The 26,054-nt window shown below is 38.7% G+C and overlaps 1 protein-coding gene across 1 annotated transcript in view; it reads right to left on the bottom strand.

The window, feature by feature from the left end:
* The window catches only part of LOC150082830 (uncharacterized), a 148,627-nt gene extending 123,057 nt beyond the window's left edge, over nt 1-25,570 (bottom strand). Inside the window, exon 1 of the mRNA XM_090378293.1 lies at nt 25,398-25,570. Within this exon, the coding sequence (XP_090234419.1) occupies nt 25,398-25,508 (111 nt within the window). The 5' untranslated portion in view covers nt 25,509-25,570. The remainder of the gene's footprint in view (nt 1-25,397) is intronic.
* Between the last annotated feature and the right edge of the window lie 484 nt (nt 25,571-26,054).

Genomic DNA, 26,054 nt, shown 5'->3' on the forward strand with positions numbered 1-26,054 from the left:
ACATGGGGGAGTGGGACATGCTGCACAAAGTAATGAAATTTTTTGATGTGGTGTACACACGGTAAGAATATACCCAGCACCATGACATAACATGGCCTCGACAATGCCTCCCCCCCCCCACATACACACTACTCTGACTCCCTCCAGTCACTATTTTGCAGAGTAGAGGCAGCAAGATTACACATTAGCTTATCTGGAAGCCTCCTCCTAGAGAGTTACCAATCGGTTCGGTATTGTGTACTAACTAGGACTAGCTTGCGAACACCGTTTTAGAGCTGTACCCTCGAAATGTAGGGAAGATTAGATCTCACCATGTTGTCCATCATAACCTCAAAAGAGATCATACCGCATAATGGAAGATATGGGTGAGGGTTTTCCAGAGCTTTGCTCTGGAGACTAAACATGCATTCCACCACTTCAAGCCTCCAATAAACAATATGGTGGTATTACACCGGTTGAGAGTCATCTACCACCAGTATTGCCTGGTAACACACCTCTGTGTGGTGTGGACACTACACATGACCCCGGTTTATGTTGGTTCGAGTCTGGGTGGTCAGCCGTAGTGTGCAAGGTGCCATATTTCAGGACTTAACATGGGAGTTACACCCAGGGTTACTAACAGTCTCACCATTGTGAAGGCGCAAGCAGAGGATTTGGCTGTCACAGAACTTTTGGACTTCACCAAAATTAGGTCCATTTGACTTGAGTATCACCTGAATATCAGTTCCATCAGCATTTTAGACTCCCAGGTAGCACGCATAGCTTGGCATATCCGAGAGAATGTCTGCAACTTCAAAATATTTCTCTTGAATTAGGTTATTTAAATTAAAAGATGATTAGATTTCAGCTCCACTTCAGTAATAAAATGAAGCTGATTCTTGGGCTGATATATATTCTTCTTCCTTGTCAGACTTCTCCATTTTTTTGATCATCTTCATAAGATAACATGTTTTTGTAAAGTCCATGATTGAGGAGGCTTTAGCATTAGTAGAGGCATTTGATGCAAGAAAGCAAGCTTATGCAGCATCAGCCAAAAAAAAAAAACCCCACTTCCACTTCACCCCTCTGTTCGTTCAAAATACCTGTCCAGCTGAGCCTTAAACTTATTTAGGCTATCAACCTCCACGACAAGGGATGGAAGTCTGTTCCACCAACCAACCACCCGCTGGCTAAAGGCAAATTTCCGCACGTCTATCCTACATCTGTCTTTCCTCAATTTGAATTTATACCCTCTCAGGTGATTATTCTGAGCTAGAGGAAGAATCCCATCAGCATTGAGCATGCTCAAACCATTCAAGGCTTTATACACCTCTATCAGATCACCTCGCTGGTGCCTAGTCTCCAGACACTGTAATTTCCAAAACTTAAGCCTTTCTTCGTAAGAGCACCCCTTTGTTCCATTCACTAATCTTGTTGCCCTTCTCTGTACTCGTTCCAGCAGCTCTACATCCTTCTTGAAATGAGGCCTCCAGACCTGTATACAGTACTCTAGGTGTGGCTGACCATTGCCTTATACAAGGGAATAATCACCTCCTTATCCCTGCTGGAAAAATTCCTGTATATCATTGACAATACTCCATGAGCTACTCTTGCAGCCCGTCTGCACTGCTCAGAGAACTTCATATCTGCCTGCACAACCACCCCCAAGTCCCTTTCATTCTCTACCACTGTCAGTGTAGTACCACAGAGTTGATACATTGCTCTGGGGTTGCCCATGTTTCCCATGTGTAGTACTTTACATTTGTCAATGTTAAACTTCATTTACCACCTGTCAGCCCATCTGCTCAACCTTTCCAGATCCTGTTGCAGCAGCATAGTGTCAGTAGTGTCCTTGACAACCCTGCCAACCTTTGTATCGTCTGCAAACTTGGACATTAAGCTTCATATACCATCATCAATATCATTTATAAATACAGAAAACAATAATGGCCCCAACACTGAGCCCTGAGGGACACCACTAATAACATTAGTCCACGATGAGCAGTGTCCATTGATTACCACTCTGTCTTCTTCCCCTCAACCACCCCTTTATCCATAGCAGCAATTTGCCTCCAATGTCACATTGCTCCAATTTGTGTAGCAGTCTTCCATGTGCAACAGTATCAAAAGCCTTTCTAAGATCCAAGTATATAATATCAAAGCTATTCCCTGCATCCAGTTCTTTTGTAACTGCATCATAGTATCCAATCAAATTGGTCAGGCAAGACTTCCCCTTAACAAAACCATGCTGTGTCCGAGCTATAACTGAAGTCTTGTCTAGATGATCCTGCAGTGCTTCTTTAACCAGTGCCTCCATTAATTTTCCTGGAACAGAAGTTAAGCTCACAGGTCTATAATTACTTGTGTCAGCCTTTGATCCTCCTTTGTGAATTGGGGTCACATTTGCACATTTCCAGTCTATGGGTACCTCCCCTGAGTCCAAGGAAGCTCTCATAATTATGGCTAAGGGTTTGCTTACTTCCTTTGCTGCCTCCTTTAATATAACTGGATAGATCCCATCCAACCCGGGTGCCTTTCTTGTGTTTATCTTCAACAATTTCTCCTCCACTTTACTCCCAGTTATTTCAAGACTCTGTAGCTTACTGCTAGAGTTGAATACACCTCTGGCATTCCCCTCGCTGAATAACTGCTCATGTGTGAATGTCGATGCAAAATATTCATTTAGTTTGTTAGCTACCTGAGCAGGATCATCAACAGTTGACCCATCAATATCAAGTGAACCAATCTGATTCATCCCCTTCCTTCTAGAGTTTACATAAGTAAAGAACTCTTTGCTGTTTTTCTTTGCATCCCTTGCCAAGGATTTCTCGTAATCTGCCTTCGCCTGCCTAACCTCCTTTGTAACTTGGTTGCATATCAACTTGTATCTATCATAGGCTTCTGTGTCATGTGTTAATTTGTAAGTATCCCATGCATTTTTCTTCTCTGCCATATGCCTCATTAGTTCATCTGACATCCATTTTGGCCTAAACCTTGAACAATATTTCTTAGTTGGTATGTAAAGCCTAGTAGCTTCCAAGATAAGTTCTTTGAATGCTTCCCATTTTGAATTTGCTGTTGGTAACATCATCAGTTGGTCCCACTGTATAGAATTTAAATACTGTCTCAGTCCATCGTAGTCGCCTTTACGGAAGCAATAACCCTTCCCTTTACCCCTAATGGTAGTTACCTCTTTGAGTAAATCCCACTTCAGCACACTGTGATCACTGCCACCTAGTGGTTCATTTATCTGCAGATTCTTAATGCATGAAGAATTGAAGAATCACTGCTGATAATCAAATCAAGAGTATTACTCCCTCTAGTTGCCTCCCGAACATGCTGATGTAGAAAACAATCATCCAATAAATCCACAAAAGCCTTGCTAGTGTGTGAGTGACCAGCCCCCAAATTCCAGTCAATATCTGGGAAATTAAAATCTCCCATTATAAGACTCTCTGATTTACTGGCCCACTCTATTTTCCTGTACAATTTCTTATTATACTCATCAGAGTCATTAGGCCTATAGCACACTCCTACTCTCAATTTTGATCTCCCAATGCTTATGTCACACCAAACTGACTCAACACTGCACTGTCCAGCGATGTCGACTGGCTTCACTTCCTTGGTTTTTATGTGTTTCTTAACTAATAGCATAACCCCTCCCCCCTTCCTATCCTGTCTATCCTTTCTGTAGACGTTGTACTCCCCAAATTCCAGTTCTGCATCCCTTATATCTGTGTGACACCACATCTCTGATATCCCAACAATATCTGCCTTTGATGTTTTGAGCAATACCTCAAATTCATCAAATTTGTTTACTAAACTCCTAGCACTGGTGTACACGCAAGTATACCTGCACTTGTTTCTATTCTTAGCTACCCTAACACAACCCATGTGTTTACTTGTACCGCAATGGCTCCCAGTAGTCTCTGAAATATCATGCATCTTGTTTTTCAGGCTTCTGCTCATTCTAATAGAAGCAGTGCAAGAATCTCTTTCACCTCTGCCAGTGGCTACTGTTAATCTATTAGTCTTTGTCTCCCCCCAAGCTAGCAGTTTTCCGACCCACCTAACACTGCCTTGATAGCATCAGCAAATATTCTTGCACCCTTTCTATTTAAGTGTATCCCATCCCTGTAGAAGCAATCTCTCCTGTTAACAAGTACAGTCCAGGCTGAAAAAAATTCTACCCCTTGAGCCTTGCACAATCTTTCCAGGGCCGAATTGATCGACAAGGCTCTCATCATATACTCCCTCCTATCGTGTCTGGGCAGAATTGCAGACACTTTCAAATTCAACCCTAATTCTCGGCTTTTGTTCAACAGTGACCTGTGCTTGTTAAGTAATTCTGCCGGTCTCCTACTCTTAATATCATTAGTGCCAACGTGTACAACTATATCACCTTTTGTGCCCTTAAAAGATGATATTCGCTCTACAATGTCATCAACCTTTACCCCTGGAAGACATACCCTGGTCCTGTTCCACCTATCCTTTTTACAAAGCATGTTCCCCGTTTCCCTGACAATAGAGTCACCAACAACTACTAATTCCTTCGGGACCAGTGCATTCTGCCTTGGGGGTTGCCTCTGTGTCACGTGATGCCCAAGTGCAAGCTCTGGCGTTGATGTGGGCAGCTGAGAGCTTGATGGGCCCCTCAATTTAGTTTCTTCGAGCGCATCCACCCTGTCCTTCAAGCTCTCATATAGGCCCACAAGAACGCTGAGTTGTTGCCTGATATCGATACACTCCTTGCATCGTGCACACACAAAGACATCCCCCATGGCAGTATCATGTCCCGTACCCGATTGCTCTGCAAACATCAAGCAAACAGTGCATTTTATAAGGCTGTGAATCAGAGGACAACTACCCCCCTCAGTTCTGCTCTGAGCCACAGCACTTCCATTAGGAACTAGAATGTCATCAGGAAAAGCTACTGGCTGTATTATGGATGGCAAACTGGGATTTGAATCTTCTTTTCACTTTTAGATGAAAAGTTACCAGTCTTGGTTAAACAAAAGTTGCAGTCCTCAAAGTGATCATTTTGTTTCCTGCCATATTACTAGCACTTTAGATAGCGTACATTTCATTTTTCCTCAACCATTCTTGAAATGTTGCTTCACAACACATGTGAAGTAGATTCAAGGTTTATCTTGATCTTCTATGTTGCAGCTAAAATATGCATTATAATCTTTCTTAATCCAAAAGAAATATTTTTTTTTATGCTGCCAGTTACATAATAGTTACCAACATGACGGAAAATATTGGTTCTGTTAACATACAATCAATACAACATTTGATTCTCACAAAATAAATATTTCCTGCACACACAATGTATTATAAAATCACATGGGAACAATTAACTTCAAGTTGTATATTAAATACAAATCATTAATTTCGCTTCACATTCAGAATCTGACAAAATACTGTGCCACTTCAGAGCTTAGTGCTATAATATAATGTAATCTGGCTGGTCAAAACATATCACAACGTGATAAACCAGTCACACACACACACAAAAACAAGTGTTAACAGTTTTCAAGAAAATGAAATTTAAGGTGTAATTGTATTTTCTTTCCTATTACCACAGCAGCCCATTTGCCTAATTTTTCTAGACCCTCTTGCAGTAGCTTACCTTGATTACTGTCTTTAACCACCTGCCAAGTATCATCTACAAAATAAACATTAAGCCCAATATACCCTCATCAGTATCATTAATAAATATAGAAAACAACAATGAGTTCAACACTGAACCCTGGGGAACCCCACTAATAACATTACTCCATGAGGAGCAGCATCTGTTAATAACCATACTGTCTTCTCTCTTTCAACCATCCCTTTATCCATAGCAGTAACTTTCCCTTAATGCAACACACTCCAATTTATACAGCAGTCATTTATATGTAATAGTACCAAAAACTTTCCTGAAATCCAAGTACAGTATATGATATCAAAATTATTTTTTTGCATCCAGTTCCTTTATTACTGCATCATAGTATCCAATCAGATTGGTCAGATAAGATCACCCCCTAACAAATCCATGATGTGTCTGAAGTATAATTGCATTCCTGTCTAGATGCCCTGCATTATTTCTGAAACAAAAGTTAAGCTAATAAGTTTGTAATTGCTCATGTCACCTTTTCATCCCATTTTGTGAATTGCGGATATATTTGCACATTTGCAGTCCACAGGGACCTGCCCTGAATCCAAAGATGCTCTCATAATTATGGATTTGTTTACTTCCTTTGCTGCCTCCCTTAATATAACTGGATAGGTTCTATCCACCCCAGGCAGCTTTTTTATGTTTCTCTTCAACAATTTCTCTTCCACTTTCCTCTCAAATTATCACAAAATCATTTAGTTCCCTGTTAAGAGTTTGATAAATTGGCATACCCTTCCCTAAAGAATTTGTCCTGTATGAACACTGATGCAAAATACCTATTCAGTTTGTCAGAAACTGAAGAAGGATCATTAACAGTTAAACCATCAACATCAAGTGCACTAATGTGATTAAACCTCTTCCTTCCACTGTTAACATAAATAAAGACATCTTTGCTGCTTTTCTTTGTATTCTTCACAGACCCATCTCCTCATCTGCCTTAGCTTGCCTAACCTTCCTTGTAACTTGATTACAGACTAGTTTATATTCTACCATAAGATTCTTATCACCTGTTAATTCATAAGTTTGCCATGCATTTTTCTTCTCTGCCACAAGTCTCCTCAGTTCATCTGACATCCATTTAGGTCTAAGCCTTGAACAGTATTTCTTAGTTGGTACAAAAAAACCTAGTAGATTCTACAATCACTTGCGTGAATGCTGTTGATAAAATCAGATGGTCCCACTGCATAGAATTTAAAAACTGTCTGAGATCACTGCAGTCACTCTTACAAAAGCAAAAGCCCTTCTCTTTACCCTTGGCAGTAGTTATATCTTTAAGTAAATTCCACATCAATACAGCATGTTCACTGCTACCTAGTAGGTCTTTTACCTGCACACTCCTCTAAACATGAAGAGTGCTGTCTCCTCTTGTTTCCTCTCTAACACACTGCTGTAGAAAACAGTCATCCAATTAATCCACAAAAGTCTTGCTAGTGTGTAAGTGAGCAACCCACAAGTTGAAGTTAATAACTGGAGAGTTAAAATCTTCCATTATAAGACATCCTGATTTATTGCCTACTCTATTTCTCTGTGCAGCAGTTCGTTGTACTCATCAGAATCATTAGGCCTATAACACCCTGCTACTCTCATTTTCCTAGTTCTTGTGATACACCAAAATTACTAAGCACTGCACTGGACACCCATGTTGATTAGATGCACTGCCTTTGATTTAATATGCTTCTTAACTTAGAGCACATAACCCCCCCACTCCTGTCCTGTCTGTCCTTTTTATACAGTAGATCTAAATGTGAGATAATGTGTATATGTTTTTGGGTGCATGAGTGTCTGCTGTGCAATACTGGATGTGTGTGTGTGTGAATGGGCATATGTATGTTTGTATGTATGGAAATGTATGAGTAAATGTGTGTATATGTGAGTGAGCGAATGTATGTATGTATGTACATGTCAATGTGTGTGTATTGTGCTGGACTGGAAAGAAGTCCACTTAACGTGCAAAAAAAAAAGAAGAAAAAGTGTGTGCTGTCCTATTCAGGGTACTTTATTGACTGGAATAAGTGTGTGAAAATGAGGAATGAATGAGACATTCTCATTCAATCCTCAGCTAAAAGTGTTAACTGTTGTACCCTGAATACATATTAAAAAAAAAAAAAGCTATTCTTGCAGGTTAAGTTGTACAAATGTGAGTGAATATTAGGTCATCCGTGTAAACCATGTGGTGACCAAACAAATGTTTATGATTTTATGATTAGTGTTAAAAAAAGAAGTAATGTCTTGGTAGTTGTTTTATTTAAATGGCATCTGCCTATCTATATGATGATGAAAGTAAGATGATAAATGTGTGAGACAGTATTGCATTATGTTTTTTTTAGGAGCATTAGCAACTAAGGTCATATTGCTCCGGGAATATGCAGTAGTCATTCTCTGACCTTTCCGCATCCTCCGTATTTGGTAGTGACGGGCTTGAACCCCGGTCTAATCAAGAAGCATCTACTACGCACTGCTGCTCCTTCCCACCTGACTATGGAGGCACCACTGCATTGCATTATGTGCTGTTTTTCAGCCTGCCCCTAAATATGATCACAATTTAATAAACAATCCAGGTGGTGTGGAATGGCGCATTATACTACTGAAAGACAGCACCTCCAGAGGGGGAAGACCGTTGCATTGAAAGAGTGTACCTGGTCAGCAATTATGTTTAGGTAGGTGGTAGAGGTCAGAGTGCTTGGCGTATGAATGGACTGGATCCAGAGTATCGCAGCATAACATCGCCTAAAGCATTACACCGCTGCCACTGGCTTGCTTTCGTCTCACAGTGCATCCAGGTGCCATCACTTCCCCAGGTAAACGATGCACATGTACCCGGCCATCCACACGGTGCAACAGGAAACGTGATTCACTGGACCAGACGACCTTCTTCCGATCATTCAAGGTCCAGTTTCGATGCTCGCGTGCCCATTGTAGGCACTGTCGCCAGTGAACCGTGGTTAGCATGGGCACTCAGAGCAGCCTGCAGCTACGAAACCCCATTTTCAGTAGGGTTCGATGTACAGTGTGTTGTGACACATTACTCCTGTCACATGCATTCCAATTACTGGCGAGTTGCGCCACAGTCGCCACATACCATCTGGGAGAGCCTTCACTCACCTCGAGCATTGATGAGTCATGGTCGTCCGACACCTCACTGGCAGTTCGTGGGGTTTCCCTCTTTGGACCACTTTCAGTAGGTACTAACCACGGCTGACAGTGAGCACCCCACCAGCCGTGCCATTTCGGATATGCTCTAACCCAGTCGTCTGGCCATTACAATTTGGCCTTTGTCAAACTCACTTAAGTCTGCTGCCTTTTGCATCTGAAGAAAATGAGTAACACTGATTAACGGAGCTCATATCAGATGTTTTTTATACCATGTCCTGACCTGCACACGTGCCATGGTTCACTGCAGTTGCTTCGATCTGCATAACGACCCCCTGGTCAGAATGTTAGCATTAGCATTAGTAGAGGCATATGATGCAAGAAAGCAAGCTTATTCAGCATCAGCCAAAAAAAAAAAAAAAAAACACCCCACTCCCATTTCACCCCTCCGTTCGCTCGAAATACCTGTCCAGTTGAGCCTTAAATTTGTTTAGGCTATCAACTTCAACAACAAGTGATGGAAGTCTGTTCCACCAACCAACCACCCGCTGGCCAAAGGCAAATTTCCGCACATCTATCCGACATCCGTCCTTCCTCAATTTGAATTTATGCCCTCTGAGCTGATTATTCTGAGCAAGATGAAGAATCCCATTGGCATTGAGCATGCTCAAACCATTCAAAGCCTTATACACCTCTATCAGATCACCTCGCCGGTGCCTAGTCTCCAGACACTGTAATTTCCAAAACTTAAGCCTTTCTTCGTAAGAGCAACCCTTTGTTCCATTCACTAATCTTGTTGCCCTTCTCTGCACCCGTTCCAGCAGCTCTACATCCTTCTTGAAATGAGGCCTCCAGACCTGTATACAGTACTCAAGATGTGGCCTAACCATTGCCATATAAAAGGGAATAATCACCTCCTTATACCTGCTAGAAAAATTCCTGTATATCATTGACAAGACACCATGAGCTACTCTTGCAGCTCGCCTGCACTGCTCAGAGAACTTCATATCTGCCTGCACAATTACCCCCAGGTCCTTTTCATTCTCCATCACTGTCAGTGTAGTACCACAGAGTTGATACGTTGCTCTGGGGTTACTGTTTCCCATATGTAGTACTTTACATTTGTCAATGTTAAACTTCATTTGCCACCTCTCAGCCTTTCCAGATCCTGTTGCAGCAGCATAGCGTCAGTGGTGTCCTTAACAACCCTGCCAACCTTTGTATCATCTGCAAACTTGGACATTAAACTTGATATCCCGTCATCAATATCATTCATAAACACCGAAAACAACAACGGACCCAACACTGAACCCTGAGGAACTCCACTAATAACATTAGTCCATGTTGAGCAGTGTCCATTGATTACCACTCTGTCTTCTGCCACTCAACCATCCCCTTATCCATAGCAGCAATTTGCCTCCAATGCCACACTGCTCCAATTTGTGCAGCAGTCTTCCATGTGCAACAGTATCAAAAGCCTTTCTAAGATCCAAATATATAATATCAAAGTTATTCCCTGCATCTAGTTCTTTTGTGACTACATCATAGTATCCAATCAAATTGGTCAGGCAAGACCTGCCCTTAACAAAACCATGCTGCGTCTGAGCTATAACTGAATTCTTGTCTAGATGATCCTGCAGTGCTTCTTTAACCAGTGCCTCCATTAATTTACCTGGAACAGAAGTTAAACTAACAGGTCTATAATTACTTGTGTCAACCTTTGATCCTCCTTTGTGAATTGGGGTTACGTTTGCACATCTCCAGTCTATGGGTACCTCCCCTGAGTCCAAAGAAGCTCTCATAATTATGGCTAGGGGTTTGCTTACTTCCTTTGCTGCCTCCTTTAATATAACTGGATAGATCCCATCCACCCCAGGTGCCTTTTTTATGTTTATCCTCAACAATCTCTCCTCCACTTTCCTCTCAGTTATTACAAAATCATCCAGCTCACTGCCAATGTTTACTTTACCTACATCATTCTCCTTCCTGAATAACTCCTCATGCGTGAATGTAGATGCAAAATACTCGTTTAGATTGTTAGCCACCTGAGCAGGATCCTCAACTGTTGAACCATCAATATCCAGTGGACCAATCTGATTCATCCCTTTCCTTCTTGAGTTTAAATAGGTAAAGAACTCTTTTCTGTTTTTCTTTGCATCCTTTGCCAAGGATTTTTCGTAGTCTGCCTTTGCCTGCCTAATCTCCTTTGTGACTTGGTTACAGACCAACTTATATCTATCATAGGCTTCCATGTCACCCATTAATTTGTATGTATCCCATGCATTTTTCTTCTCTGTCACATGTCTCATTAGTTCATCTGACAACCATTTAGGCCTAAACCTTAAACAATATTTCTTAGTTGGTATGTAAAGCCTGGTAGCCTCCAAGAGTAGTTCCTTGAATGCTTCCCATTTTGAGTTTGCTGTTGGTAAAATCATCAGTTGGTCCCACTGTATAGAATTTAAATACTGTCTCAGACCATCGTAGTCGCCTTTACGAAAACAAAAACCCTTCCCTTTACCTCTGATGGTAGTTACCTCCTTGAGTAAATCCCACTTCAACACACTGTGATCACTGCCACCTAGTGGTTCATTTATCTGCAGATTCTTAATGCATGAAGAATCACTACTGATAATCAGATCAAGAGTATTGCTCCCTCTTGTTGCCTCACGAACATGCTAATGTAGAAAACAATCATTCAATAAATCCACAAAAGCCTTGCTAGTGTGCGAGTGACCAACCCACAAATTCCAGTCAATATCTGGGAAATTAAAATCCCCCATTATAAGACTCTAATTTACTGGCCCACTCTATTTCCCTGTACAATATCTTATTATACTCATCAGAGTCATTAGGCCTATAGCACACTCCTACTCTCAATTTTGATTTCCCTATGCTATGTCACACCAAACTGACTCGACACTGCCCTGTCCATCGATGTCGACTGGCTTCACTTCCTTGGACTTTGTGTTTCTTAACTAATAGCATAACCCCTCCTACCCTCCTGTCCTGTCTATCCTTTCTGTTTTGGCTCATCGGTGTATATATTTTTTGTGTTTAGCTAAGGAATTTTACTTTTTAATAAGGTTTGTTTGTTTGTTTGGTTGGTTTTTAGGAGCATTTGCAACTAAGGCCATATTGCTCCGGGATATGTGGTGGTCTTTCCTTGACCTTTCTGCATCCTCCGTATTTGGTGGTGACGGGCTCGAACCCCGGTCTAATCAAGAAGCGTGTGCTACGCACTGCTGCTCCTTCCCACCTGGCTATGGAGGCGCCACTTTTTAATAAGGATATAACTAATTTAACACCGTAATGGAATTGCATAATGTATATCTTGAACTTGATGGCATAAGTATAACGTAAAACTCAATAGCATAATATGTATCACTGCATTTAGGAATCTATTAGCTTAGTGTAGTATTGTCGATTAATCAATTAAATTTATTAATTTTTATTGTTAATTAATAAAATTGTATTTAAACAGAAATCATGCCCCAGGCTAGAGCAGCAAAGCAATGAGCAAAACGTAGCGGAAGTGCTGTCTCTCAGGAGAGAACCAAAGGGGGCGATTCCCCAATGCATTACAGTTTGAAGGAATTAAATGGGGGACCTATCAAGCTCTCAGCTACCCAACTCAATATCAGAGCTCACACTTATGCATCAGACAACACAGCAGCAATTTCCAAGGCAGAATGCATGGTCCCACAGGAAGTGGTTACTGTCAGGGGAAACAGAAAATGTGTTGTGCAAGAAGGATAAGTGGAATAGCACCAGGGTATGTCTGCCAGTGGCAAAAGTAGATAATGATTAAGGGCACAAAAGGTAATATTGTTGCACACATTAGCACTAATGATATTAAGAGTAGGAGATCTGAGGACTAAACAAGTCAATGTTAAGAAAAAGTTGCAAGTTAGGATTGAATTTGAAAGCGTCTGCAATTCTGCCCAGAAAAATGGGAGGGAGTATATATCGAGAGCCTTGTGAATCAATTCAGTCTTGGAGAGATTGTGCAAGGCTCATGGGGTAGAATTTTTCTCAGTGTGGTCTGTGCTTGTTAACAGGAGTGTTTTTACAGGAATGGGATAAACTTGAATAGAAGGGGTGCAAGAATATTTGCTGATGCTATTGAGGCAGTGATAGGTGGGAAAGCAAGGTGCCTGGGACTTCAGGCCCTGCTGTAAGTCATCATACTGTTTAAGTCATCAAATGCAGACATTGTAGGAATAGTGGAAACATGGTGTCACTAGGACAAATAATGCTGAATTTGAATATAGGGAGTACAATGTATACAGGAAGGACAGACAGGGAGACAGAGACCTGGACGGGTTATGCTCTTAATTAAGAAGCATTATTAAATCTAAGGCAGTGCCTTAGATTTAATAATGCTTATTATTAAATCTTAGTAGTATTAAACCTAAGTTAATATGGGTGATAAGTGCAATGTTGAGTGAGTTTGGTGTGATATAAGCACTGAAAAAATAAAACAGAGTAGGAGTGTGTTATAGGCCTAATGACTGTGATGAGTATATCAAACTACGATAGAGAGAAATAGAATGGGCCAGGAAATCAGAATGTCTCATAAATGGGGGATTTTAACTTTCCAGATGTTAACTAGAATTTATGGGTTGGTCACTCACACACTAGCAAGACTTTTGTGGATTTCTTGGATGACTGTTTTTTACAGCAGCATGTTAGAGAGGCAACAAGAGGAAATACAGTACTCTTGACCTGGTTATCAGCAGTGATTCTTCATGCATTAAGAATCTGCGGGTAAAAGACCTACTGGGTGGCAGTGGTCACAGTGTATTAATGTGGAATTTAATCAGATGTAACTACTGTCAAGGGCAGGGGTGGGCAACATCCGGCCTGTGGGCCACATCCGGCCCGCGACGATGTTGAATCCAGCCCCCTCGGTAAATGCATAAATATAGAAAATCCATACCTGACTACACTCGCCGTAAACGTTCGGCTTAATTCAGTTCAATCGGGAATCGCAGCCAGTACAACAGTAACCAAGTGATTCTACGCAGCGTGAAAGAGTTATTTCCTAATTATTATTGTAGCATCGATCGAACAAAGTTCCTTTGGGTTTGACTTCTATTGAAAAAAATAATATTGGTGCGAGATATTTTATGTTTTATGCCTTTTCTAATTATTACAATTTTTAATTTAATATAATTTATAGCCCATAAAATGAGCCAATTAAAAAAAACATAAAAATTGATGCCGAATGCCGCATTTCCAATGATAAATGGACATTCGGATATTTAATTGCAAATATAGACGATAAAGCTGTTTGTTTGGTTTGTAACGAAACTATTTCCGTTTTTAAAGAATATAATCTAAAAAGGCATTTTTCAAAAAAAACATTTCGTAAAATATAAGCTATTTTCACCGGAACAAATGAAAATTGAAGCAGAAAATTTAAAATGTGGTTTGCGTAAGCAACAAAATACTTCGAAAATTTTGTCAAAACAGATAGAGCTCTGACAAATTTAAATATTGTATTTACTTTTTTTAAAAATACATTAATAATTTGGTAATTCAAGTAATATAACATTTTTTAGGTTCTGATTTTTTTTTATTAAATCGTTCAATCTATTCTGGCCCGCATCATGATGCGAAAATTTCATTCGGCCCGCATCATGATACGAAAATTTCATTCGGCCCGCTGACAAAAAAAGTTGCCCACCCCTGGTCAAGGGTAAAGGGAAAAGCTTTTGCAAAGATGACTACAACAGTGGTTTCAGAAGTTTTTATATTCTGTGCAGGGGGACCAACTGATGTTACAAACAGCAAATTCTAAATGGGAGATATTCAGGGAAGTAATCAAAGAAGCCACTAAGCTTTTCATACCAACGAAGAAATACTTTTCAAGGCTTAGACCTAAATGGATGTCAGATGAACTATTTGAGACATGTGGTAGAGAAGAAAAGTGCTTGGGATGCATATAAATTATCAGATTTATAACCAGGTTAATACAGAAGCCTATGTTAGATATAAATTAGTCTGTAATCAAGTCACAAAGGAGGTTAGACAAACTAAGACAGATTATGAGAAGTCTCTGGCAAAGAATGCAAAAAAAACCAGCATAGACTTCTATGCTTATATCACATTGGGCCACTTGATGACCCTACTCGGGTTGTGGACAACTTGAATAGGTATTTTGCATCTACATTCACACACAAGGAATTCTTTAGGGAAGGAATGCCAGAAGTTTATCCAAGCTCTAACGAGAAGCTAAATAACTTTGTAATAACTTAAAGGAAAGTGGAGGGAAGAGAAATTGTTGAAGAGAAACATTAAAAAAACTGCCTAGAGTGGATGGAATCTATCCAATTATATTAATGGAGGCAGCAAAGGAGGTAAGCAAATCCTTAGTCATAATTATGAGAGAATCCTTGGATTCGGGGAGCTCCCTATGTACTGGAGATATGCAAATGTATCCCCAATTCATAAAGGAGGGATCAAAAGGCAAACTGAGTAATTACTGACCTGTTAGCTTAACATCTGTTCCAGGGAAAATAATAGAATTGAGGATTAAGGAACTAATGCAGGACCATCTTGAAAGGCATGCAATTATACTACAATCAAAGCATGGATTTCATAAGGAGTGCCTTGTGTAACCAATTGATAGGTTACTATGATGCAGTCAGCAAGAAATTGGATGCAAAAAATAATTTTGACAACATATACTTGGATTTCAGGAAGGCTTTTGATACTGTTGCACATAAAAGACTGTTCTACAAACTGGAATAATGTGGCATTAAGGGCAAATTACTGCTATGGATGGATAAAGCAATGGTTAAGTAGAAGAAGACAGCGAGTGGTTATCAATGGGCACTACTCTTCACGGACAGTGAGTCCCCAAGGGTTCAATGATGTGCCCATTGTTTAATAATCATTAATGATACTGATGAATGTATATCAGGCTTAATGTCTGAGTTTCCACATGATATAAAGGTTGGCAGGGTGGTTAACGAGCGACCAGCGTGAGGTACTGCAACAAGATCTGGGAAAATTGGGTCAATGGGCTGAGAAATGGCAGTTGAAGTTTAACACTGACAAATGCAAGGGTAGCAGTAACCCCAGAGTAACTTATCAACTGTGTGGTACTACACTCAGGGCAGTGGAGAATGAAAACACCTGGGGGAAATTGTGCAGTCAGAAATGAAATTCTCTGAGCAGTGCAGACATGCTGTCAGGACAGCTCACAGGATTTTGTCAATAATATACAGAAACATTGCTAGCAGGGAAAAGGAGGTGATTATCCTTTTGTATAAGGTGATGGTTAGGAGAAATGTTGAGTACTGTATACAGGTCTGGATGGAAGGAAGTAGATCTGCTGGAACAAGTGCAGAGAAGGACAAAGATTGGTAAAGGGAACAAAAGGGTGCTCTTACCTAGAAAGGCTTCAGTTCTGCACACTGCAGCATCTCGAGATTAGGTGCCAGTGGGGAGATTTGATTGAGCTGTTTCAAACCTTGAATGGATTGAATAAATTCTTGGAGGGTGCAGATGGGTGAACTATATAGGGTCCCCCCCCCCTTTGGCTGATGCTATATATAAGCTTGCTTTCTTGCATGATTTGCCATTATTACTACTACTACTACAACTAACAACTATAATGAGACACACAAAACTCAAGAAACCATAAAAATAAAGTAAAAAACAAAGCAACAACATGGAACAGACAGTGATATTTACACACAAATCACTGTGACAAAACAGTGTGCCAGAACAAAGTAGAGGAAAAACTGAGATGAAATAAGAAACCAGACCACAAGGAAAAGAACAATGAAAGCAAAAACAAAGACAGAAGAAGGAACTGTGACACTAAAATGAGCTGTACTATTAACAAGCAAGGAATAATAACAGTAAAATAAAAAAGATGACAGAAAACTAGGAATTCTTTCAGAAAGCACACTCAGCTGAAATGACTGCCTGCGCATGAAAGCTAAATGGTTGGAGGATGGATGATTGTTCCTCTGCATGTATGAATGACTGTTGTAAATGTGAATGGAATATATATAAAGGGGGGGGGGGGGTAAACTGCAGCCATTATCAACCCACTGCAGGATGGAAGCCTCCTCAACAATTCATGCTGAGGGAAATGGACCATAATCTGCCACGCTGGTCCAGTGCGGGTTGGCAGATCAACCGTATTCAGCAGCCAGGGGCTTGAACCCCGGCCTACTCAAAGGGAGTGTGCTACTGCACTCCCAACCACTCAGCTACAGAATATGAGAGTATAATTGTGTAGAGTGAAAGCCATTGTCACAACCTACTGGCACGCATGACTTGGTTGTGCCTAGGCTCAAAGATGCTCATATCTTGCAGGTAGTTGTTTGTTGGATTTATTGGTGCAAAGGCTACTAAGATCATAATGCACCTATTACAGTCTTATTTGGTACATAATTGTTTGAACCACAGGGGCTCACATCTGGTGAGTATGGCTTGGCACACCCAGGGTCCTGAGCTGGATATCATCATTCTTTCTCTCTCTCTCTCTCTCTCTCTCTCTCTCTCTCTCAGTAATTCAGATTTGATTTTTTTTTTTTTTTTTTGTTGGTGCAGCACAAGCCTCAGGCTTCCCTGCACCATACAGCTAATAAATATAATGGGCATTCAATGATAAAGTGGTTTACTGTGAGTTGAGTTTGACAGTTGCTGCATAGTGGAGGGTTATCCTGAGTAAATAACTGAGTTAAGTGGGTATGTCCTATTCACAATCTGGCAAGTACTACTTCTTCCTTCCTATTGCCTCGTAGGCTTGATATCCACTGCTTGTGATTATTTTTAATCTGGAAGAGTAATCTTATTGCTTTTTTGCTTTGCTCCTGCCAAATGGATACCCATTTTTTTCTAACAGTGCTATGTATGATGTGTTTGAAATCTCTGTAAGGTAACTGGATGTCTGATGTTATGTGACTGGCATTCTTGGCAGCAAAATCCGTTTGTTCATTTCCTACGATTCCAGAATGCCCAGGTATCAAACAGAAAATTATTTTTTGCCTGTTTGCAAGAATCTGCACTAACTTGATTCGAATTTGTTGTAGTAACAGATGACTGAAAGGAAGCTTACACTGAAGAGCATATACAGTGCTTAAGGAATCGGTGTAGATAATAGTTTGAAGATATAAAGACTGTTTTACATTCTCTAGAGCCATCAGGATAGCATACAGTTCTGCAGTGTAAGTGCTGCACTCCAAAGGGGGCTATTTATTTATATTTATTTATTTGTTTGGTTTTTAGGAGCATTAGCAACTAAGGCCATATTGCTCCGAGATATGCGGTGGTCATTCCCTGACCTTTCCGCATCCTCCGTATTTGGTGGTGACGGGCTCGAACCCTGGTCTAATCAAGAAGCGTGTGCTACGCACTGCTGCTCCTTCCCACCTGGCTACGGAGGCGCCCATCCAAAGGGGGCTGCTCAGATATTGTAATGTTTGGTAGAACTGCAGCTCCGTTAACTTTACTATCTGTCTTGGTACCATCAGTGTAAATTTGGGTAAAACTAGAGAACTGAAAAGCATGAGTTTCATGGATTTGCTGAATACTGAAATTTGGAAGTGCATTCTTTCCCCATTGTTGAAATGTTGGTCAACGTTGGCCAAGGGTATTTGCATGGTGGTGTAGCCGTGCTAATATCTAGAATTATGTTATTCATATTTAGTTCCAAGCACATAGTTAAGCTTTGTAATCTAATGCCATATAGTTTATTCTGCAAAGGTTTATTTTGGTACAAATTATGACATTTTGGGGTGAATAGATACTGTCTTATAGGATGATGTGGGAAACTTCTGATTTTAGCTGCATAGCTTAATAGCAGAGCATGCTGACGAAGGAATAAAAGTGGTTCCTGTGCTTCTGTATAAACTCTGAACTTGCGATGTACGAAAAGTCCCCAGTGCAATTCGGAGAGCATTGTGATGTACTGGGTCAAGCCATTTTAATGCACTTTCTCTAGCTGAGGCATATGCAGGAGACCTATAGTCTAGCCTGGATCTTATTGGCAACCGGTTTAAGTGTAGCAGCATGCTTCAGAAAAAAACTACAAAATGACTTTCAACAAGATGTTTCTATTATAGCCTTGAAAAATCAATTACAAGCTCATGTAGAACTCATGGAAAGCTTAACCACCCTGTCCCCAGTAACACTTTAGCAGTTGTATCATATCATCTCTCCACACACACATAGTAGTAATGGCAAATGATACAAGAAAGCAAGCTTATATAACATCGGCCAAAAAAAAAAATCCCCTACACAGTTCACCCATCTATACCCTGTATGACTTTTGTCTTGTTCTTCCTTGAATTTATTCAACCCATCCATTTCCACAACAGATGCAAGCCTATTCCAACAATCAATCACCTGCTGGCTAAAGGCAAACTTCCACACATCTATCCTGCAACCTTCCTTCCTCAACTTATGCCCCCTTATGTGTGTAGTCTTAACATGTGGAAGAATGCCATTAACATTCAGCTTATTCAATCCATTCAAAGTTTTAAACACCTCAATCAGAACTCCCCACAGGTGCCTAATCTCAAAATGCTATAATTTGGAGAACTGAAGCCTTTAGAGGTAAGAGCTCCCTTTTGTTCCCTTCACCGTCTGACTGCCCTTCTCTGCATCCATTCCAGCAGATCTACATCCTTCCTAAAGTGAGGCCTCCTGACCTGTATACAGTATGTGGCTTAACCATGGCCTTATACAAGGGATAATCACCTCCTTATCTCTGCTAACAAAGTTTCTGTATATCATTGACAAAACTCCATGAGCTGTCCTGGCAACATATCTGCACTGCTCAGAAAATTTCATGTCTGACTGCACAATTATCCCCCAGGTCTCTTTCATTCTCCACTAACCTGAATGTAGACCATACAGTTCCCTGCCAACCTTTTTATCATCTGCAAACTTACACATTAAGCCTGATATACCTTCATCGATATCACTGATAAATATTAAAAAAAAAAAAAACAATTGGCTCAGCACTGAAATATCAGTGTAAAATTAATTTATTTATCTTACAATGCCACAAACATGTTGCCACTACTGTTACATTTGTCATTACTAATGTTATGGTCCAAACATTAACTTTCTCCAATGAATACATCATCTTCATTGCTATCAGTCGCTATTGATTCCACATTAACTGTCTTGCATTTTGCTCACCTGCAAACCTGGAAAATGGTTGCTTGCTTCATTCTTTTTGTTGGTGTTAAATTGTAATTTGGTGCTTCCATCCATTTCATCTGCTTCTCACATACGAATACTTTAAAGGATTTATCTGGTTTGTTAATTGAAATGTTCAGCGACCAGTTGGTAAAGACCTTCTGAAATTACAGATAACTCAATGTTTAATGAAGCAAACGTCCTTTTCGTTGTGTCTCGTACATGAAATCCAAAATGGCCACGCAATAAAAGTTAGCTTTTTTAGAAGCAACTTAAACTTTTTGCCCATATTATCTCTAGTAATGGAGAAAGACAAAGACCCCACTGTGTATACACCTACTACACTTTCAGACCATAAGATACAGGAGAATTTTAAGCATCATTTTTAAGGAAAAAAGTGGATTTTATGATCCAGAAAATATGGTATATGTAACTGTTATAAAGCATGTTTAACAAGTGTTGAAAATTCTCATTCAAACAGTTTTTCAGAGTGTAATGTTATTTTTATTTTATTTTGTTATGAAATTTAGCAAAATTTTATAAAATCTTACTTGTTATTTATTCAGAGATGGAATATGTTTTCTGAAATAAATTCTGGTAATATATTACGTACAGGCAGTTCTCGCTTTACAAGTTTTTTTTCTCCCCCCCCCAAGTATCAACAAAATCAAAAACATGAACATTAATTGCAAAAAAATGAATGTTAAACATTCATAAATACCGCATTCCAAACCATATGCATGGCTATACAATACAGTGTACCTCGCTTTACGATATTAATCAGTTCCAGAGACACCATCATATAGTTAAAATACCGTAATGTGAACTCAATGACACATTGTTTTTTGGTAATTCGTTTCAAGATCTCGGAAGTTGAGATTTTCGCTGTATAACTAAACTATCTCTCTAAAATGTCATTTTTAAGGTCACAAGCGTGACCTTAAGGCCATATAAAAGATCGTGAGCATGGTTTGTAAATTGTATTAGTTACCAATTCACATCATTAAAGGCACTACACTTTCATCGTTATCACATGTTCCGTTATAAGAATCAATTTTAAATGCCTTTGTCATATTTTTCTAAAGCACATTTCTGGAGGTCATGACCATAAAACAATTTGCACTTTCCGGTTTATAAGATACAGGAGAATTTTAATTGACTGGGCTTTTCTGTTACTGCAAGCAATTATAAACGGGTAGTAAACTCAATGTCATTTCATTTGCAAAAATACCAATAGCTGGAATTGTGTGGTTTTTTACTTTATTATGGTGAAATGTTTAAGGCGAAATTTGTGAAACCCTTAGCAAAATCTTCAATTGTATAAAAAACATAAATAAATTTTCAGAATCTTCTCTTCATTCCTTTTATTTTAAGCTTCGTAAACTTGTTACTCCACACGAATCGTGTTAGTTGCAATTTGTGTGTGCCGTTAAAAAATGCTTATGCATGCAATCGTGAAATTTATAATTAAAAGATAAGATTATCTTGGAAACAAATGCCTCTAAGCATTTCTGAAGAAGATGACTCCTTGTGCAACAAACCAATGCATGCTGAGCCAATGATGAGTGATCAACAAGTGTGCATTTAGTCGATAATGAAGAATAAACATTCTTTAACATGTAAGTCGCAAATAATTTCTCTATTATTATAATTTTCTTGATTTTACAGGCTACATTTTCATTTCTTTCGATAAATTAATCATTGTTTAAACAAACTAATTAGCTAACTAATTTCATTGTTGAGAGTGTAACCCCTATTTTTAACCTTATGTCAATGGAAAATAAATTCCTCCTTTACGAGCGTGTGCTAGGAACGAATTAACTCGTAAAGTCAAGAACTACCCGTATATATTATGTTATTATATTATAGTATTAATAATGGCCATATGGTGCAAGAAAACCTAAGGCTTATGCTGCACCAGCCAAAAAAAAAATAAATAAAAATAATAATTAATAATAATAAAATTTAAAAAATAATTAATAAATAATAAAAGAAAAGGAAACAGACAACCCTTGCATTTCCCTCCAAGGAGTATTTTTTTGAATTTCCCCAAACTGTCAGCCTCTACCATCCATGTAGGTAACTTATTCCAGTAATTTATAACTCTGCCTAAAATAAAACTTCCCACAATACAGTCTAAACATCTCACCCCGTAACTTGAATTTATGGTCCCTAGTTCTAGAATCATTTATAATGGTGAAAATTTCATCCTCATTCATTTTACTATTGCCTCTCAGAGCCTTGAACACCTCAATCAAGTCTCCTCTAAGGTGCCTAGTTTCCAAGCTGTGCAACCCAAATATTCGAAGTCTTTCCTCATACGGTTGTCCTTTTGCTGATCTCACCAGGTGAGTTACCTGTCTGCAGACCCTTTCGAGAAGCTCAATGTATTTTTTTTTTAGGTGCAGTCTCCACACTTGAATACAGTATTCCAAGTGTGGTCTAAACAATAGCCTTATATAATGGGATTATGACGTCCTTATCTCTACTAACAAATTTATTCAAGAGCTCTCTTGACTAAATAAATTTTCGCAAGAGGACACCGTCAGCCTTCCTTGCAACCTGTCTACAATGCTCAGAGAACTTCATTTCTGACCGTTTCATAACTGCCAAGTCCCTTTCTTCCATTACTGACTTTAATTTAACTCCACCACGTGTATAAGTTACTTTGGGGTTACTGTTCCCCAGGTGCAAGATCTTGAAATTTGCTACATTAAAGCATAGCTGCCACTTCTCTGACCATCCCTGACGTCTATCTAGGTCACTCTGAAGAGACTCTGCTTGGCAGTGATCATTAACTACTCTACCGATCTTTACATCATTTGCAAATTTAGACATCACGCCCTCTATTCCTTCATCGATGCCATTTAAGAAAATCAAAAACAACAGTGGTCCCAATCTGAGGAATAACCATTAATCACAACCCTCTGCCTCCTGCCCTGCAGCCATCCAGCTATCCATCTAAGGATTTTCCCCGTGATTCCAACCTGTTCCAGCTTATAAAGTGACACTTGTGTGGGACTGAGTCAAATGCTTTGCTGAAATCTAAATAAACAATGTCAAAATTATTCCCTAAATCCAACTCATGATTTTCCTTTTACAAAACCATGCCGTGTAGCTTTCAAAATTCCATTTCTATCTAAATGATCCTGAATTCCACCCTTGAACATTGCCTCCATGATTTTCCCTACTACTGAAGTTAGACTGACCGGTTGGTAATTTCTTGGTTCCTATACTATTAGCTACTGGTTCTTATACTGTAAGGCCTATTATGTCATCTGGTTTGTAAGCGATAATCAGGTCTAGAATATTCTTTTCTCTAGTACATATAGGCTTAATATATTAATGCATATAATTTAAAGCCTATAAAGGTCAAAAACATATTCAATGGTAAAAAAGAGGTTCTGAAATGGTTCATTAACAATTCATTTTATTGATATCTTATTTTTTTAACCAGTTTTTTTTTTTTTTTTGGTGATGGGAGGGGAGAAAACAACCTTTTTATAATGTAATAAATGTTTACTTCAATAAATATATCCATTTTATATTTCATTACAAAATAAAACATGCAAACTTATATTTATTACGTATCTAAGTTTGCATAAATATCAGAATTTAAATATTTCTGTTTTATGTTATATTATGAAATAAATTGTGTGCCTCTGCGTAACTTTGTATTTATTGCATGGCTAATTTTATATTTGATTTCTTTCAAATAGAAAGTGTTCATGCACTTAAAGAAGTTTATGGGAAAACTGTATTCATTATATCCGTTAATTTAAATTGAAAAATAACAAATTTTCTATATTGTTAAAGAGAGAAATTTCACTGTACTTTTAAAGATTGAATCTTTGAATAAATGTATAATTAAAATTGTCACTTTTGTTTTATGTTTTCATTTGATACGTATTTAAATAAATACATTAATGCATTACTCACTTTTCAGATTTGTATTATATAATGAGTAACATTTATGAAGTGATTATATTTCCCTTTTCAGATTGATACCCAAACAACCATGCAATGATGACCGTCTCGTATGCCCTTGTTTAAAAATATAAAATCAGGAAAAGTATTTCAAAGATATCCCATTAATGTGGATATCTTTGAAATTATCACATCTTCCATTATCCAACAACCTTTCAATAAAATTGGGTGTGACTATTCCCTACCCAGGTCCTTGTATAAAAATAGGAAAGTGAACGATTCCTTAAGGCAAAACATTTCTGAAAATATCATTACTGAAATTTCTTTTCAATCTATATTTCAGGGATAGAGGATATATATCCTGTCCTCTTACCGAGTAAATATTGTTTTTACATTTAAGTGTGTGAAATTTGACAAAATATAGATGTTAACTTATATACAGCTTTTAACAGGGGGGGAAAAAAATTGATATTCTCCCAACCCAGGTATTTTTTTCTATATTCATTTTCTTTTCTTGAAAGAGGTGGAGCAAGGGTGAGACATGCACTCCAAGCCAGAGTTCTGTATTAACCCATGCCATTCCACAAAAACGAGCGCACAAAAGGTACAGTGTTTCTGGAATTCAATCAGCTTTAAGCATCACATGGGGAAGGGGGGAGATACAGCCTGTATCTGGGATTCTTGTTGATACCATGTAAAAAAAAAAATTTCAGGGAAAGCTTTAGTTACAACTAATATGCTGTCGCAAGTTCCCTTCCATCACAGGGAACCTGCATTTTCAAGTCTGCAACATCAAGACAAAAATTAATGGCATGATTTTTTTTTTTTTAAATAAAAAACAAAATGGACAAACTACTATTTCTTTACTACGATTTTGGAAAATAATTTTAATCAGCTTTCAAACTATTGACGATTAAAACTGAAAGTAATGGCTACGTGAAGACCCGTTTTCCCCGGAAACCTCAATTACAGCTTAACAAAATGTCTCTACTAATCCACCTCAAAAAGAGAAAATAACGTGGAACTGAGTGTTAACCAAAAAAATTCAGAAATATTAGATTGTCATGCAAAGATTAATGCTCCAAATTGTTAATACTAATACACAGATGCAGATATAGAAACCATCCGCTTCTAGAATCAGTTAAACCCTAATGCAGTCACATGCCAATAATCAGCAAACAATTCTATTCGGTACATTTATGAATCAAGAGTATTCATGTACCTGCAACATTAGTCCACATACATCAGCAACGCCCTAAAACAATATACGGTATTTCACGCCACTTTCAATAATACGATTATACCGATAATTTCACATTTCATTGCTTATTTCAACAACAAGCAATACCAAACTTTTGTTGATCAAGTGCCTAAAACCACTTGTTCTCATTGTTAACTTATTACCGTTACACAATAAATTGCTGAAACAGTAGAAACCAGTGTGCGACAAATTTAGAAAGACATACAAAACTTAATAAGTGAAAATTATGACTTCCATCACAAAAGAGAATAGGAAGGTTAGCACATGCACAAATGTCTTGTATCCAGAAGCTACTGAAAAATGTACCTGGTAAAACAATCTGCGATAAGTATTCCTGTAACCTTCTTCAGTTACACTGTCACCATAACGTTGACATCTTACAGAAATTGCGCTTTTACGCCAACGAACAACTGCCATAATCGTGAGGACCGGAGAGTGAAAACAAAGTCACTCTGGTCACGACCATGGAGTATGGAAACGATGGTTCATATTTTTCCAGTGCTAATACTGATGTGCTTCTCACAGCGCCACTGTTTGTAATGAACAGAATAGTACATCAGTTATTTGTAACTTTTTTTTTTTTTTGATGAAAGCACTAAACATGAAACGTATTAGTACTGAGTATCGTATTTAGTAACGTGCAGAGATCAATGGTACAGAAGCCGAAAGATATACATTAGACTTAATTTGGACTGATTGTAATTTTCCTCGAAACAAATTTGAAGTAAAGCTGTTTCAGAGAACAGAAGTAGAAGGAATAAATAGTGAAGAGAAAAAATTAGGCCTATGAGTTTGGAGTTGGACAGTGAATGCATGACGCACATGAAACGTATTAATACTGAGTATCGTATTTAGTAACGTGCAGAGGTCAATGGTACAGAAGCCGAAAGATATACATTAGACTTAATTTGGACTGATTGTAATTTTCCTCGAAACAAATCTGAAGTAAAGCTGTTTCAGAGA

The sequence above is a fragment of the Mastigoproctus giganteus genome, chromosome 7 (genome assembly GCF_048544385.1).
Source record: "Mastigoproctus giganteus isolate SK-2022 chromosome 7, ASM4854438v1, whole genome shotgun sequence".
NCBI lineage: Eukaryota > Metazoa > Arthropoda > Arachnida > Uropygi > Thelyphonidae > Mastigoproctus > Mastigoproctus giganteus.